This window comes from Ceratotherium simum, chromosome 17 (assembly GCF_057802395.1).
Source record: "Ceratotherium simum simum isolate JZ-2026a chromosome 17, ASM5780239v1, whole genome shotgun sequence".
NCBI lineage: Eukaryota > Metazoa > Chordata > Mammalia > Perissodactyla > Rhinocerotidae > Ceratotherium > Ceratotherium simum.
This window is the reverse complement of record NC_141916.1, coordinates 50,093,069-50,111,923: the sequence shown is the minus strand read 5'-3', so window position 1 is coordinate 50,111,923 and position 18,855 is coordinate 50,093,069. Positions and strand designations below refer to the sequence as shown.

The following is an 18,855-nucleotide window of genomic DNA, read 5'->3' as shown; positions in this document are numbered from 1 at the left end:
AAACTCCTCTGTATGTCTACAATCCTGCCTTTCATTAGATGGCACCATCTTAACCCAGGGTTTCTTGGAAAACAGAGCCTGAGTGTGATAACACCTAATGGGGGGGAAGGAGTAAAATGCAAAGGAAGGAAGAAGGAAAGGCAAAAGGAAAGGGAAGTGAGTCAGGGAAGGAAGAAAAGGAAGTACAAGATGATACATTTTCAGAAGCTGACCACAACTCCATAAGAAAACAGTTTTTTACTCATTCACATGCAACATCTTCAAGGATCCCATGCACAAACGCTGCATATATAAAGAGTCCATCAGGATGGAGGAGGGGGCTAGCAATTCATTGGCAGCCTCATTCCTGTCTTTTGTCTTTTTCTGGTGAAAACTTGCCATAGACGGCCTTTATATCCCCCCATTTCTAGATTGTTTTACCTGAACCCTTCAGGCCACCTCTGAAAGCCACAGCCTCTGAGTGATAGGGTCAATCTGGTACTGAATCTGCTGTGGTTCCTGCCAAGGTGGACATGATGGAGGCTGTACCAAAGTCTGGCTATTGTACAGGTCATGATAAGCTAGTTTTACAACCATGGCTACAAAACAAGCATTTCTGTGGCTGCTCTGGCTAGGAAGCTGGGCAAGCATCCAGGTGAGTGAGACAGGCGGGCTGAGAGACTGGGGAAAGCACATGAACTAGGTCCAGTATACTGCCCAGTGATAGGAGATGCTTGAACCAGTATATCAAAAGCTTTATTATGAACTTTCCATGTTTAACTTTGATCTCATATATGCAAAGATCTAGTTTGACAAGAGAATATATAAGTTTTAACTTAAAAAGCCATGAATAAAGTCAGTTATAATAAGTAGAAGAGGGAAAATCATAAAGATAAAAGATTAAATAAACAAGATGGGAAATGGACAAACATAAAAAAATCAATGAAACAAAAAGCTGGTTCATCACCAAGATCAATAAAATTGATATAAAGCTCTAGCTAGACTGATCAAGAAAGAAAAACACAATATACAAGATTAGAAGTACAAACAATATCAGAAAAGAAAGCACATGATTACAGATTCTACAAACAGTAAACAGATAATAAGGAAATATTATTGTTATGGGTTGAATTGTGTCTTCCCAAAAGATACGTTTAAGTTCTAACCCTGGCACCTATGACTGTGACCTTATTTGGAGATAGGGTCCTTGTAAATGTAATCAACTTAGGATGAGGTCATTAAAGTGGTCCCTAATCCAATAGGACTAGTGTCCTCATAAGAAGTGGAAACGGCATGTAAAGACAGAGACACACAGGTAAAAATGCCATGTGATGACAGAGGCAGAAACTGATGAAGGCAGCTACAAGCCAAGTAATTGCAAGGATGGACAGCCACCACCAGAAGCCAGGAAGAGGCAAGGGAAGTTTCCACACAGTCTCAGAGGAAGCATACTGACACCCTGGTGTTGGACTTCTGTCTTCCAGAACAGTGAGGGAATACATTTCGGTTGTTTTAAGCCATCACATTTGTGGTCCTTTGTTACTACAGCCCTAGGAAACTAATACAACTTGGAAAATAATATGTCAATAAATTTGACAATTTAAACAAAATGGACAAATTTCTTGAAAGATAAAAATTATCAAAATTGACAAGAAACAGAAGGTCTAAATAGCCCTAAGTCGATTAAAGAAATGGTATTCCTAATTGAATACCTTCTCCCAAACAAAATTTCAGACCTAGATTATTTCACTAGTAAATTTGATCAAACATTTAAGGAATGAAAATATAAATCCTATCACCCCAAAAGAGATAGATATTAAAAAAATGCCAGATGACTATATAAGGCTTGTATTTCTCAAACGCCATACCATAAAAAGATATTTTAAAAAAGAAAATAACAGACCAATATCCATTATGAATGTAAAGAAAAAATTCCTTAACAAAATATTACCCAAGAAAATCTAGCAATATATGCAAAAGTAGGATAAATACAGCATGACCAAGTGGCATTTATCCAAGAAGTGTAAGTTGTGTTTAACATTCAAACCAGTCAAAGGTATCTACCGTATTAAGTGACTAACAGAGAAAATCTATAGAATCATCTCAATAGATGCAGAAAATCAAATAACAAAAATCAACTCCCATTCATGATGAAAGACTCAATCAATAATAGAAGGGAATTTCCTCAACATGATAAAGAGGATCTACAAAAAACCTACAGCTGACCTCACACATCATAGTAAAAGACTAAACACTTCTCTATGTAAGACTGGAAAAAGGCAAGGATGCCTACTATCATCACTCCTCCCCAAACAGAGGTCCTAACCAGTACAATAAAGCAAGAGAAAAAATGAAAGAAAAGGATAAATAAAACTCTATATACTCATAGGACATGATTATGTACATAGAAAAGAAAAATTCTGAGGAATACAAAAGGAAAAAAACAATCTACAGGAAATAAGTAAATTTAGCAAGGTGATAGAACATGAGGTTAATTTACAAAAAACAATTTCATTACTATAAACTAATAACAAATAATGTGATAAAATGTTAAATGCCATTTATAATAGAATCAAAAATAAAAATTTAACAAAATACATATGAGACCTATATCCTGAAATGTGTCATATTGCTGAGAGAAATTTAAAAAGACGTAACTAAATGGAGAGAGAGAAATCATATTCATGAACTCTAACACTCAAAATTGCTAAGATAGCAATTCTCCCAAATTAATCTACAGATTCACTGCTGTCCCAGGCAAAATCTCATCAAGAATTTTTGAAGAAATGTTGAGAAAATACAAAATCCCAGAATAACCAATATATTTTGAAAAAGAACAAATTTGGAGGATTAGCACATCTGACTCCAAGGCTTACTATACAGCTACGTAATGGAGACAGTGCATTATTACTGCAAGAATATGCATAGAGACCACTGAGACAAAACAGAGAATCCAAAAAGAAACCCACACAGATATGGTCCATTAATTTTCTACAAAGTCACCAAAGTAATTGAATGGAGGATACGGATGTCTTTTCAAATATAATGCAAAAAAACTGGATATCTATATGAAATAACAGTAAGCCTCAAACCTTTTCTAATACCCAAAAATTAATTTGAAATGGGTATAGGCTAAACATGTAAGTTAAAACTATAAAACTTCTAGAAGAAAACATAGGAGAAAAGTCTCTATGATCTTGATGTAGGCAAAGAGTTCTTAGGACATGAAAGGTACAAAAAACAAAGAAAAAATTGATAAAGTATGCTTCATCAAAATTTTAAAATTTCTGCTTCTTGAAAGACACTATCAAGAAAATGGAAAGTGGGGGCCGGCCCCATGGAGTAGCAGTTAAGTGTGCGCACTCCACTGTTGGCAGCCCCGGTTCAGATCACAGGCACGCACCAATGCACCGCTTGTCAGGCCATGCTGTGGCGGTGTCCCATATAAAAAAGTAGAGGAAGATGGGCATGGATGTTAGCCCAGGGCCAGTCCACCTGAGCAAAAAGAGGAGGATTGGCATCGATGTTACCTCAGGGCTGATCTTCCTCAAAAAAAAAAAAAAAAATGAAAGTAAATGGAAAGGGTAGACATAGACTGGGAGAAAGTATCTCCAGTACATATGGCTAACAAGGGATTTGTACCCAAGTTATATAAAGAACTGTTACAACTCTATAATAAGACAGACAAACCCAATTTTTAAAAAGGTAGAACAGACAGTTCAATGGAAAATGATTGAACAGACACTTGGCTGAACAAAATATATACAAATGACCAACAAACACTTGAAAAGATGCTCAATGTCATTAGTCATCAGGGAAATGCAAATTAAAAACCACAATGAGATACCATTACACATCCACCATAGTGGCTAAAATTAAAATGACTGAGAATATCAAGTCTTGGCAATGATATGAGGCTACTGGAACTCTCATATGTTGCTACTGGGAAAAGAAAATGATGCAACCACATTGGAAAACAAACTAGAAATTTCTTATAAAGTAAACATGCACTTACCATAAGATTCAACAATCAAATTCCTAGGTATTTAATAAAAAGAAATGGAAACACATGTCCACACAGAGACTGGCACATAAGTGTTCATGGTAGGTTTATTCATAATAGTCAAAAACTGGAAACACATCAATGTCCATAGGTGGATGAACAAATTATGGTATATCCATACAATGGAATACAACTTAGTAACAAAAAGAATGAACTAATGATACATGAAAGAACATGAATTAATTTCAAAAACATGCTGAGCAAAAAGAAGCCAGATACAAAAGAGCACGTGGTGTATGAAATTCTACAATAGGCAACACTTATTTATAGTGACAGAAAGCATATCACTGGTAGCATGGGGCCAGGTGGGTGGGGAGGGGCAGAAAAGAACTTTTGGAGGTGATGAAAATGTTGTATGTCTTGATTTGATGGTATTTGAGAAGTGTATACTTTTGTAAAAAACACATTGATCTCATGGTTTAAAGTCGATGCATTTTATTGCATGAAAGTGTAAATCTAAAGTTGATTTTTAAAATGTCAAGGTCAAGAAAGAAAAAAGTCCTGAAGAACTGTCCCAGATTAAAGGAGACTAAAGTGACATCACAACTAAATGTATTGCATGATCCTGAACATGGAGGAAAATCACCTATAAATGACCTTGTCAAGACAACTGACAAAATTTGAATACAGACTGTAGATAAATAACAGTACTGTAGAAATACTAAATTTATTGATTTTGATAACTGTACTATGGTTATACAAGAGAAAGTCCTTGTTCTTGTAAAATATTTAGACAAAGGGATATAATATCCCAAATTTATTATCAAATGGATCAGTATGGAGAGAGAGAGAGAGAACTGTAAAGCGCAGCTAGACCAAAATATAAACAAATGGTAACTATGGGTAATGTTTATATGAGAGTTCCTGGTACTATTGTTTCAACTTTTCAATAAGTTTGAAATCATAACAAAATAAAAAAAAAAATAAATGAGAGGTAAGCATCTAGATGGGGAATGGGCAGGATATCTATTTTTTAGTTCTTAATTGTGCTATCTCCTCAAGCCTAAGGCTATGGAAATGATTTACCCTATGGGTAAGGAACAGATCCAGAGTTCTCTGACTGGCTCTGTGGGTAGTTCAGGGAATGAAGAAGAGAGACTTTCTCAGGGCCATTAAAGAGAGGGGTAACTGATTTCCAAAAACAAAATCTTCCCCTCTTCCCCAAGAAGACAGCCGGCATCTGATCTCTTAAATCACAGCCCAAAAGAGCATTTTCTTCCTGTTCCAACTCATCTCTTTTTCCACAGTGGAATAAGTCCTGCTGTCAAAAACATTAATTTGTAAACAATCACAAATTATCACAGGAAACAAAAAAACAAAATGACAAAATTCCATTTCACCTTTTCTTCTGTGTCTACTTGAAGCAGGCAGTGGAAACACAATCAATTCTCTTCTCACAGATACAATTAAAAGGTGTGAAGCAATAAGCATTTTCTATTCTTGTTGAGCTTAAAAAAGCACATTCTTCTCTCCCAGGAGGCAAACTCATTATTGGAGAATTACTGTAGAACAGAAAACACATACGGTCCACTGTTGAATTATGAAGCTTACAATAACATAAATCATCATCTTTTTTAAGTGTGTTGCCTAAAGATCTGGAATATGGAAATGTTAATCACGACTTCATCACAAAAAGGCTTTCCTTAGCTCTAGCCTGTTAAATAGAATAACAGCCTCTTGATCACACTCACAATCATCCATCTTATACCACACTGGGAATTTTTGGTCAGAAGGCAATATTACCTTGCAGCAGTGCTGGGGGATCATGATATATAGCAAAATTGCTTTCTTATGTTAATTTTTTTCAGTAAAAGTGAGAGATGAAAAAGAAGAAGAACTTAATTTCTGTGACAGAGATAACTGGGTCTCATGTGCACATACCTTAAAGAGAAAAAGCAGAATTGGAATATAGCCAGAGATGAGGTTATTTAATTGAGGTTTTCATTTGTTTTGTTTCTTTCCCTTCCCACCCCATAGCTAATAATTATTATTATATTAATAATTATTATTATTATTTCATGACTATCCCTTGAAAGATATCTAAAAGCAGGACTTTTGCTTCAGCAAAGTGGTGGATTAGATACCAGAATTATCTTACTGTTGAAACAGTAAAATGATGAATAAAAAAAAATTTAAATGTGCTTCAACAAATTTATGAACTGGAAAGAAACAAATTCATATTCAGGCCGAGGGTTAAGAAAAAGTGGGAACATGGAAGGGTAATTGAAGCTCTGAAGCCAGTTTTTCCCTTCATTGATGTAGTAGGCTGAATAATGAATTCCACCCAAGATTCTAAATAGAAGACAAGCCATAAAGAGTTGAGACCCCAAAGGAATATATCTTCAGTATAAACCACCCAAGAACTGTCTTTGAGCATTGCACTTAGGCAGAAGAGAAAAAGAATAATCCCACCTAAGACGTCAAAAGATTAAACCATCTCTCATATAATTTGCATTTGCTATATTATTTAAGAATATTCAAATCTGCTTAGGAATGAAGAGAAACAAACAAGAAAGATAAACGAATCTGAGTAGCTGGTAAGTCATAGGCAGAACACATAGGATGTATGAAGTATGTATAAGTAAGTTGGTAACCTCTGAGACATGTTAGGTATAGATATAGAAAGTAGAGCATATGAATGGTAAACATAGGAAAGGATGAAAGAACCAAGTAGACACTAAATATAATACTCCAAATATACATGATGCTCATAGATACTCAACATTCATGAGGTCTCCATTTCCCCACCCATTGGTGACACTATTTCTGGCCTTCTGCCTAAGAAACTCAAACAAAATTCATAGCTGCTCATAAGGTTTATTAGAACACTGCAGCTGTGGTCAGGCTTACATGCTCCTGCACCTCCCCAGCAGAGAAAATATGTATGCTGGGCACAAGAACCTTCTATTTCTTGGGCCCTTTTACTCAAACCTCAAGTCTGGTCCTAGAAACCACACCATCATCAGGAAAGGGTTATGCAGCAGAGAGAGGCAGGCCATATGAAGATTGCATAACCTAGGATTCAGGTGATCCTTTCACCCACTTGCAACTTATCCTAAGTGTGACAACCTATCGCATCCCATCCAAGTCTGAGAGCTATTCCATTTCCTTCCCCTGGAATAGTGCAATGTGGTTTAAATTGATTTAATTAACTGTGCAATTTAAGTGTATTTATTTGGCCCATGAGCCTTTCTGTTCTATGATGTCTGAGATTGTTTGCCTGAAAGTGTACTTACAGGCTATGGTCACATTAAGGTAATTTTCTGTATGACATCTTTTGTAGGTTTGCAGCCCAGATCTACACTACTTGCAGGGCTCATATGAGGAATAAAAGCAGCCTTAGAAAATGGGTGATGTCAGCATCATGGCAAAGTGAGCTCTTCCCTTAGACTCTCTTCCCTAAGATACAATGAAAAGGATATTCATAAACCAGCAGAGGACATTCACACAACAGTATAAATGTCTGAGAGACCCACGCAGCCATACACCTGAAGGTGGAGGTGCTGAAACTTCCAGGAGGCAGTGGAAGGAGGGAAAGGGATATCCTCTCCCTCTCCCAACTGCAGCAACCTAGGGGCACTCCAAAAAGAAGTCATAAGTCTTACAAATATATATGCACCTTACACAGGAGCACCAACATACATAAAGCAACTTTTAACAGACCTAAAAGGAGACATTAATAGGAACACGACAATAGTAGGGGAACTTAACACCCCACTTAAATTAATGGATACATCATACAGACAGAAAGTCAACAAGGAAATAGTGGAATTCAATGAAAAACTAGACCAGATGGACTTAATAGATATATATAGAACATCCCATCCAAAAACAGCAGAATGCACATGCTTCTCAAGTGCACATGAACATTCTCAAAGATAGACCATGTGTTGGGAAACAAGGCAACCCTCAATAAAGAAGAAGATTGACATCACATTGAGCATCTTTTCTGACCATAATGTTGGAAACTAGAAATGAACTACAAGAAAAAAGCTGAGAGAGTGACAAAGATGTGGAGACTAAAAATCATGATACTGAACAAGCAATGAATCATTGAAGAAATCAAAAGAGAAATTTAAAAATATCTGGAGACAAATGAAAATGAAAATATATCACGCCAACTCATATGGGATGTCACAGAAGAGATCCTAAGAGAGAAATTCATAGCAATCCAAGCCCATCCTAACAAGCAAGAAAAATCTCAAATAAACAACCTTAAACTGCACCTAACATAACTGGAAAAAGATGAAAAAACAAAGCCCAATGTAGGAAGAAGGAAGGAAATAATAAAAATTAGAACAGAAATAAACAAAATTGAAAGGAAACAAAAAAAACAAAAACAGTAGTAAGGATCAAAGAAATTAAGAGCTGGTTCTTGGAGAAGATAAACAAAATTGAAAAATCCTTACTTGGATTCACTAAGAAAACAAGTATGAAGACTCAAATAAGTAATATTAGAAGTGAAAGAGGAGAAATTAAACAAATACTGCAAAAATACCAAAGGATTATAAGACAACACTATGAAAAACTATATGCCAACAAATTGGACAATCTAGAAGAAATGGATAAATTCATAGACTCATACCTCCCATAAGTGAATCAAGAAGAAATAGAGAATCTGAATAGACCAATCACAAGTAAAGACACTGAAACAGTAATCAAAATCCTCCCAAAATGTAAAAGTCCAGGACCAGACGGCTTCTCTGGTGAATTCCACCAAAAATTCAAAGAAGATTTAATACCTATCATTCTCAACCTATTCTAAAAAACAAAAGATGGAACACTTCCCAACACATTGTAGAAGGCCAAAATCATCCTGATCCAAAAGTCAGACAAAGATAACAGAAAGAAGGAAAATTACAGGCCAATATCGCTGACGAACATAGATGCAAAAATCCTTAAAAAAATATTGGCAAACCAAATACAGCAATACATTAAAAGGATGATATACCATGTTCAAGTGGGATTTATATCAGGTATGCAGGGGTGGTTCAACACCTGCAAATCAACCAATGTGATACACCACATTAACAAAATGAGGTATAAAAACCACTATAAGACATTATTGAAAGAAATTGATGATGACATAAAGAAATGGAAAGGTATTGCATGCACATAGATTGGTAGAATAAACATAGTTATAATGTCCACACTATCTAAAGCAATCTACAGATTCAATGCAATCCTAATAAGAATTTCTATAACATTCTCCATGGAAATAGAACAAAGAATCCTAAAATTCACATGAGCCAACAAAAGACCCCAAAAAGCTAAAGCAATCCTGAGAAAAAAGAACAAAGCTGGAGGCATCACAATCCCTGAATTAAAACTATGCTACAAAGGTATAGTAATCAAAACAGCACGGCACTCGCACAAAAACAGACACACAGGTCACTGAAATAGAATTGGAAGCCCAGAAATGAAACCACACATGTACAGACAGCTAATCTCCAAGAGAGAAGCCAAGAATATACCATGGAGAAAGGAAAGTCTCTTCAACAACTGGTGTTGGGAAAACTGGACAGCCACAAGCAAAAGAATGAAAGTAGACCATTATCTTTTTCCATACATAAAAAATTAACTCGAAATGGATTAAAGACTTGAAGGTAAGACATGAAACTATAAAACTCCTAGAAGAAAATATAGGCATTACACTCTTTGACATAAGTCTTAGAAGGATCTTTTCAAATCCCATATCTACACAGACAAGGGCAACAAAAGAAAAAGTAAATAAATGGAACTTCATCAGACTAAAGAGCTTCTGCAAGGCAAAGGAAACCAGGACTAAAATGAAAAGACAGCCCATCAGCTGGGAGAAAATATTCGCAAATCATATATCTGACAGGAAGTTAATCTCCAAAATTTATAAAGATACACAACTCAACAACAAAAAAACAAACAACTCAATCAAAAAATGGGCAGAGGATATGAACTGACATTTTCCCAAAGAAGATATACAGATGGCCAATAGGCACATGAAAAGATGTTCAACATCACTAATCATCAGGGAAATGCAAATGAAAATGACATTGAGATATCTCTTTACACCTCTTAGAATGGCTATAACTACCAAGAAAAAAATAGCAAATGTTGGATAGGATGTGGAGAAGAGGGAACCCTCATATACTGCTGGTGGGTTTGCAAACTGGTACGGCCACTATGGAAAACAGTATGGAGATTTCTCAAAAAATTAAAAATAGTAATACCATACGAACCAGTTATCCCACTACTGGGTATTTATCCAAAGAACTTCAAATCAAGAATTCCAAGAGACTTATGTACCCCTATGTTCATTGCAGCATTATTCACTGTAGCCAAGACATGGAAGCAACACAAGTGCCCACTGACTGATGAATGGATAAAGAAGATGTGGTATATATGCACGATGGAACACTACTCAGCCATAAAAACAGACAAAATCCTGGCACCAGCCCAGTGGCATAGCAGTTAAGTTCAGTCGCTCGGCTTTGTTGGCCCCAGGTTCGCCACTTTTGATCTCCCACGCGAGTCTATGCACCGCTTATCAAGCCATGCTGTGGCAGCGTCCCACATAAAGCTCAGGAAGATGGGCACGGATGTTAGCCCAGGGCCAATCTTCCTCAGCAAAAAAGAGGAGGATTGGCAACAGATGTTAGCTGAGGGCTAATCTTCCTCAAAAAAGAAGAAAAATTACAAAATCGCCCCCTTTGCAGCAACATGGATGGCCTTTGTGAGTATTATGTTAAGCAAAATAAACCAGACAGAGAACGACAAACACCATATGATTTCACTCATATGTGGAAGATAAACAAATACGTGGACAAAGAGAACAGACTGGGGTTACCAGAGGGGATGGGGTTGGGTGTGGGCATAAGGGATAAATGGGCACATATATATGGTGATGGATAAATAATACAGTACAATTGAAATTGCACACTGTTATAAACTATTATGACCTCAAAAAAATGATAATAATAAAAACAGTGGCCCTGACTCATAGTGCCCCAAGGCATCCAACAAAAGCAAATTCTTTCTTGACGAAGCCATCTTCATCTCCATCCTTGACTAATTTCCACAGCAGCTCAAAAATGAGAAAGAAAATCACTCAACACTACAAAGAAAATGGCATCGTGAACAAAAGCCAGCAGAAACAATAGAGTGGACCCACAAAACTTCATATCTAAGAATTTTCAGATGCCCAATATACAATAAGAACATTTAGTATCTTTCAAGAAATAAAGGACAGCTTGAAAATATGAGTAACTAGAAAGATTTGGAAACATAAAACAGAATTTCTAGAAATAAATAATATAATACATAGTTCAGATTTTTAAAAAATCATTGAACAGTTTAACAGCAGATTATAACTAAATGTAAACCCAAGAGGTTACAAAATACTGCACTTCAAAATAGAAGAACCATAGTGCAGGTATATGCGTGTGTGTGTGTGTGTGTTTACTCACATATATTTATATTTATAAATAATATAAACCAATAATGTAAAGGAATTTAAATTGAATTCTTAGGATGCTCAAAATATTCATTTGAGGTTGTGGGTGGGATCACTTTGGCTGAGTCAGGATGGTCTGATCATTTCATATCACTTTACTTTATGATTTTGTTTTATTTTGTGTACCTCATAACACATACTTCTGAGCATGTGTTTAGCATCATAATTTTAGTATTATTAATAACTCTGTAGGGTGCATCTTTTATTTTTAAGTATGCTTCCTAAAACACTTTCTTAATCATTCTACTTATTCTTACCAATGATGGCTACTTGAAAATGAGTTAAGCTGTGCATAATAAGAGAAGATTCTTTTTAGATACAATCCTTCCAGCCCTAACACCAATATTAGAGTTTGAATGCATTCCAGAGACTTACATTCCAGAAGATGTGCCATCGTCAATCCATTTCCACTTCCTTTCCTCTGCATTATATGATAATCCAATCCAGTAGTAGGTTCCATAAGTCTGGGGTTGAAGGAAGGCCTATAAAGGAAACAAAACATATCATGTGACTAAATTCCCACCTGTCAGATGAATGAAAGTGACAGGTAAAGGGCCCAACTCTTTCTAAGGCCACTACTCTGCTACATCCTCCTTCATCCCTCCTTCTAGAAAACCTTCTCTCCCCTCAAACCCTGTATTTTCATTTTGCAAAGTAATTTTCTCCAGGATTATTTACTTATGTTAAAAATGGCTGCCAGTTTCACAGATTACTTAAAACATGCAAAAATTTAAAATCTAAATATCTCAGAATAGGAGATTCGTTAAATAATTTTTGATCTTTATAAAACCATTCAAAATCATGCTCCAGAAAAATACTTAAGGATGTAGAAAAATGATCATTACATATTCTTAAGTGAAAACAGCTATCTTCAAAATAAATTTATTAAAACAACAAGTGTCTCTGGGGAGATGTGTCTGAGAGCCTTCAGCCTTCAGCCTCATAAGAAAAAGACTGGCTGTAGTTCAGTAGTTGGAAGAGGTGAAGGGAAAAAGGGCAGTATTCCGAAATATTTACTGTCCAAAAATGTAGTGTAGCGAAGTGACACATTACATAACTTCTGAATAAGTGATTGAATATATTTTAAAATATTGGTTTAAATTTAACTGTGTTTTACTATAACAAACATAAAAAGTTATTTTATGAATTGATATCCTAAGTTCTTTTATGTTGTGATTTAAAACATCTATTAGATTTGCATATGAATTTTGTGTTGTTTTCCTAAATAATAAATAGAAGTTTCAGGCTGATCTTTACAAACACTTCTCTATAAAAACGCATTTTATGTATGTAGATAGTTGTTACTGGTAATAAATTAAAAAGATAGTTTAGAAATTGTTGCCACTGTATTTTCTCTTTTTATAATTCTTTTTGGAAGCTACACATCTTGATGTGATATATAAGAATATTGATCAAGTAAATGTTACCTACAGAAGCAATGAAAAGCACCATAAGGCTAATTTGTAAAAGTGTGAGCACTTTTATGTTCCTCATTATTATCTCCCTTTTGCAAATAGGAAAACTGGGGCCCAGAGAGGTTAAGTAATTTACCCAAGGTCACCCAGACAGAAACTGGATTTTATCCCAGGTAGTCTGGCCCCTGTATACCTAACAGAAACTACTAGACAGTATTGCCTCTGGGTTCTTAGTTGCCACTTTATAGGCAGAAATAACTGCTGGTTCCAGGCTGCAATTTACCAAAGGGTTAAGTACTTCTTTGAAGGAAAAGCACACTTCTCCAAGAGCAGGTCTCCTATAGACTCCTTAGAGAGGGAGGTGATTGCAAAGACGCAACCTGCACCTGCAAGGAGGTTTCCATTTTAGAAATAATATTGGTCATCATGATAGATAATACGTATTGAATGCTTAGTAACAAGATCATACACCTATTAGCAGGCAGGGGTCACCTGGGAGACTCTTAATTATACAACTTTTGCTCATTCAACAGACACAACACAAAGAATAACTGAAGGTCCCTCTTTCTGGACTCCTCCCGGTCCTCAATATCTTGGGTCCAAGGAAGAGAGACAGAGTCCAAGAGAATAACAGTGAATGTAACAAACCATGATACCTGTTCATCTTTATCATTTATCTTCAAAAGAGATAAATTGTAACTTTGGCAAGTCTGTTTACATCCCTGCCAGGTTTTAACTTCAGTGGTAAAATAATAACAATTTACTCCACAACAGGACCAGCGGTCTTCATAGAGTTTGCCTATAACATATAAGGTGAAACAAACTTCTTGTCATCTGGAATTCGGTTAAGCAGAGGAATATATTTATCAGTCCTCTAAAAACAAACTCTTGGCTGTAAATAATGATAATATGATGTTCATCAATATTCTGGGGGCCAGGAGATATCTGCACTCCCATATTCATTGCAGCGTTATTCACAATAACAAAGATATGAAAATAACCCAAATGTCCATAGATGGATGAATGGATAGAGAAAATGTGGTATATACATACAATGGAATATCATTCAGCCTTAAAAAGAAGGAAATCCTGGCATATGAGACAATATAGATAAAGCTTGAGGATATTATGCTAAGTGAAATAAGCCAATCACAGAAGGAAATACTGCATGATTCCACTTACATGAGATATAAGAAGCTGTCAAACTCAGAGAAACAGAAAGTAGAATGGAGGTTGCCAGGACTGGGGTGGGGTGGGGGTGGGGGAATGAGGAGTTGTTGTTCAACGGGTATATAGTTTCAGTTATACAAGATGAATAAGTTGTAGAGATCTGTTGTACAACATAGTGCTTACAGTTAACAATACGGAATTGTGCACTTAAAAACTTGTTACAAGTATAGATCTCATTTTAAGTGTTCTCACCATGCACAATAAAAGGAACATGAGGAAAGTTTGGAGGGGATGGATATTCTATTACCCACACTGTGAATGGTTTTACAGATATATACAAAGGCTAAATGCATCAAATTGTATACATTAAATGTGTGCAGTTCTTTGCATAATAATAATACCTCAATAAATCTGTTTTTTAAAATACTAAATAAAATGCAAAAAAAAAAAAGATTCTGGGATGCCTTCTAAATAAAATAAACATTATTCTTTGTGTTTTTTCCTCCTCATGTATCTTACAATATACAAAATTTTTAAAATATTATTGACCCTCTAGTAATAGAGAGAGTAAATTTCTACTAACTACCATACCTAAATGATATTAAATATGCAAAATCTCTTTGTAAACTCTAAATCCTAAACAAATATTTATTGGTTGATTAACCAGGTCAGTTCATTTCATTGTTATGCATGATAACAGAGTTTATTGTATGAGATTTCATATTCTTATCTCTTGGTAGTTTATAATGGTAGCATCACACAGAGTCGCACAGCATCAACACTGGTGAATCTTGCAGATGTGCTGCAGAGAATGTGTATTGATCACAAATAGACCAAATACCTGAAGTCAAGGCAGAATGGAAACACACACACACACACACACACACACACACACAGTTATCTTTACAACAGCATCCAAATAAAAGGCCTTGTGCCCATTGTAGCCTAAGTATATTTTTACTGATAGCCTCCATATTTCATGTCAGTGACAAAGTGGGAGTGTCTAATTTGCCCAGAGTTCCAAAATGATACAAATTTTCAGGGTGCTGACATAGTATTTCACCTTCTGGGAGCAGTAGGAATGCAAGAACAGCCATTGAGTTTTGGAAACATAGGGCTCTACTACTGTAAACATGGCTTCCGTGGTCTTAATCCTATGTTTGAAACAAGTAAACCCAAATACCCATACTATATCCAACAGGCACAAATTAAAGTTGTCCAGTAGACATAGATCTCTAGCATATACCATACGGTTGTTTGTTAGGCCTCAAAGCTTCTGGAGGGGGAAAAAATAATGAAAAAACATGCAATATTTCATTCAAGATTTCCTTCTGTATTCAAAATACCTGCATTTTGCAAAGACTTTGAAAATCTCTCCTGTTTTCTATGACATCTCTTCTTTTCTATAAAGAGTGAGTCCAGTTCCTTTTTCTGCTGAAGGGTTTCGCTTTTGAGAATGTCATATTCTAAAGTCTTATTCAAAAGCTGCTCCTTTAAGTAGGCGTCATTTTGTATATTGTCGCAATTTTGACGGAGATTTCGTAGAAATTCCTCCTGTTGGTGTTTTTCTTGAATACACTGCAAAACTAAAATAATAACATAGATATAACACAAAAAAGATCTCATAATGCTTAAATGTTGAAATTTAATACAAGAGAAAAAGTCTCACTTTGATAAGCATTCCATTTCACTACTTTAATTACTAATTTGACATTTAAAAAAAGTTTAACACCTCAATAAACTGGCCACAGAAATAGAAACATCAAATTTCTCACTATTAGCAACTTAAGCATAGAATAAATAAAATAAGGTAACGGGATTAAATTGTAATGTTAACACCTTACCATTCAGTTTAGTTTCCTTTTAAAAATTAGCACATCATTTACAAATAGGCACCAAAGTAAAAATCACTCAATGAATATTTAGGAACACATCTTCTGAGTATGAAAATCTGCACTAACAACATGAAGAAATGGCACCATCATTATTGGAGTAGATTAAATACCCATAGGAGAAAAGAGAGGAAGATCCAAATATGTAATTTTATCTGAGTGTGTCATATTAGTGATTTTTTCTAAAGATGTCAAGGAATTCAAATAAAAGATAAAGGCTGAATTCAAGATCATCTAACATCCACGTATAAAATCACTCTTTTTACTAAACCATTTCTTCATTGTATACTTGAAAAAACTCAAGAGAAAGTCATAATTTCTTTTGAATAGTTGTTTCTCAAAGAATATCTATCTAAAATTCACAGCAATCTAAACTCTGAAGGCAGACTATTACTCAGTCCTTACCAGAGGATTATTACCGTGTATTATACAGAATGAAAAAGCTCATTACAGGTGCAGTCATTGAAATACGCAATAAAATGAAAATGACATTGTGATGTGTCTGAGGAAAAATCACCAAGAAAGAGCCACCTGGGACATTCCCCCATTACAGCCAAGGCGCAATGGTAGGAGCCTGGTTAATATCTGCACAATTAGTGGTTCTTGTTGTTACACAGACTTGAAGGAGATATTTCAATTACTCACTCTTTGTCTCCAACACTCTGATTATCACGAAAAGAAGTAAACAGAGGATCCCAAGAATCACTACAGTGAGATGCCAGGGCACTGAAAACTCTTCAAATAAAGAAGGAAGAAAATAATCATTAGAAATAGAGCCTGGTCCACTACTAACCTTAACCTAGGACACCATTTGGAACAAAAAGACAATCTTCACTAAAAAATTTACAAAAATATACCATACAAATGAATGTAAATTTGTGATCTCGTAATCACAGTTTTAAAGTTTCAGATTTCTGATTGACAAACACCCATTTTAGAAATGCTACACACAAGAACAGTCCTATAGGATTTTAAAAGTGCATCCCTTACAAAAGCACAGATGGCAATAGACACAATACACATTTATGAGAATCCACACTGACATGTATACTCCTTCCTGTGATCACTAGTAATCATGAAAAGGACAAAGCAGTCAATATTCTTGAGAAATTGCTGGCCAATAGTGGATATTCTGAAGTTGCCAATGTGATTGGGGTTCAACCTTAAAGGAGTTTCCAGAAATCAACTTCCCTTTCTTTTTCATCAATTCTATTTTTCTCTAGTCAATACTATATTGATCCTCCTACTTTTGATGTCCTGAGTATCTAAAAGTTGTATCTCTGTCACTGAATTAAACAAGTAACAGTTATTCTCAGTTTAGAGTTTGTGACAATATTAGAGAGGATAGACAGAGAATAGAAAAATTAGAAGGTGCCTTTTGATTTGAATATTTTTGCTTCTTCACTGCCATGAAGTTTTGATAAATATTTAAGACATCTAAAATATCTTTTTTCTGGAAAAAACATTGTTTCTAATGCTTATTTTTCATTCCTCATTCTTTAAGACTTTTATTTCTCTAGAAGATGCAATCTTTTCTGGGGACTCTAGGCTGTCTTTTTAAAGGCCTCATGAATTCCTATTAAACAAATCTGAATGAAAATATTCTATTACCACCTGAAATTTAAAAGAATTCATTAATTTCTCCATTCTCAGAAACTTTAAAAAAACAAAAGACCTGTTCTACTCATCTACACAATTATGGTTTCACATTACCTTCTGAGAACCTGCAGTACAGATAGCAACACTGTTTTCAAACATCTAGAGTTTGACAATCCATTAGAGACAGGTGAATCTAGATGCTTAAAACATATACCTTTGTCATCACTTTTGCCTGGTCTTTGAGTACTACCAGGCCTTGATCTATTTTGTGACTCTGAAGGAGACTGAAGAACTCTCATGGAGGAAAAAATCACTTCCTGATTGCTCATGTCTAGAGTAAGAAGAGAAATATGTTTTGCATTAAAACTTTGCACCAGGATGATTTCTGTCTTAAGAAAAATTAATATGTCAGTCAATAGGAACATACCAGGATTAAGAGGCACGTGTGTATATTTGTATGTTTATGCGGGCATGTGTTTATTAACTCCCTAAAGTGCCTAAAGCATGTAGACTGAGCTTGATTTATTTAAGAAATGAAAAACCTTTCAATATCTCTGGTAAAGTTATTTATACTGCTCATAACTACTGCCATAATTATTAGAAAATAGGGAAAGAATTTTTTTAAAAATCTACCAACATTGACTAGGCAGGGTCCTATTCACCCAGCCAATACAGCTCAAAATGTTCAACATACATGTACAAATGTTAGGCAGAATTGGTACCTTCCCAAATTACCAAGACACTTTTAAAAATACCAATTCAAAAAACAAAAATTCTATGGTTTTATAGAATATAATATATATATAATATATAAATATATATATATTTATATATAATATAAATATCTTGGCTTAAAAAATCTTAATATACACGTTCAGATCTGGATATAAATATTATAAGGTGTTTGCATTCTTTTCAATTACAACATGACTCTACCCGAGTTTTTCCCAAAGTGTATCCCATACACCATCTGCAACAGAATTATTGAGGATTCACATTGCAGACTGCTTAACATTCTGATTCCAGTGCCCCACGCAAGATGTGTTGATTGGAACACATCTCTTAGGTTGGAGCCTAGACACTTGTATTTTTAATCCAAAATGATTTCACATATACTAAAATTTTGGAAATAATCTTCTAGTGTATGATGTTGCTAGAGAAACCTATGTGAAAATAAATTTGCCTGGGGGCAGTCATTAGTTAATATAAAAAGAATATTTTAAATAGTAAATAGTAAAAATTTACCTT

General features: G+C 35.1%; 1 protein-coding gene across 1 annotated transcript; it reads right to left on the bottom strand.

Moving 5' to 3' along the window:
- Nucleotides 1–5,215: 5,215 nt before the first annotated feature.
- LOC101409135 (killer cell lectin-like receptor 2) lies at nt 5,216–17,936 on the bottom strand. The gene is made up of 7 exons (XM_087442759.1): nt 17,822–17,936; nt 16,654–16,743; nt 15,463–15,702; nt 13,603–13,745; nt 11,907–12,013; nt 5,383–5,544; nt 5,216–5,300 (listed from the first exon to the last, which is right to left on the bottom strand). Exons 1-6 carry the CDS (start codon nt 17,934–17,936, stop codon nt 5,397–5,399), a joined length of 843 nt encoding a protein of 280 aa, XP_087298885.1. The 3' UTR covers nt 5,216–5,300; nt 5,383–5,396.
- Nucleotides 17,937–18,855: the final 919 nt, after the last annotated feature.

Excerpts from the sequence above, each read along its gene's own strand:
- LOC101409135 (XM_087442759.1), bottom strand. The coding sequence starts at position 17,936 with ATGAGCAATCAGGAAGTGATTTTTTCCTCCATGAGAGTTCTTCAGTCT. Across the intron at positions 15,703-16,653 it reads CAGAGTGTTGGAGACAAAGA|TTTTGCAGTGTATTCAAGAA; the intron begins GTGAGTAATTGA and ends TTATTATTTTAG. Across the intron at positions 5,545-11,906 it reads GATGGCACATCTTCTGGAAT|TAATTCTCCAATAATGAGTT; the intron begins GTAAGTCTCTGG and ends TCTGTTCTACAG.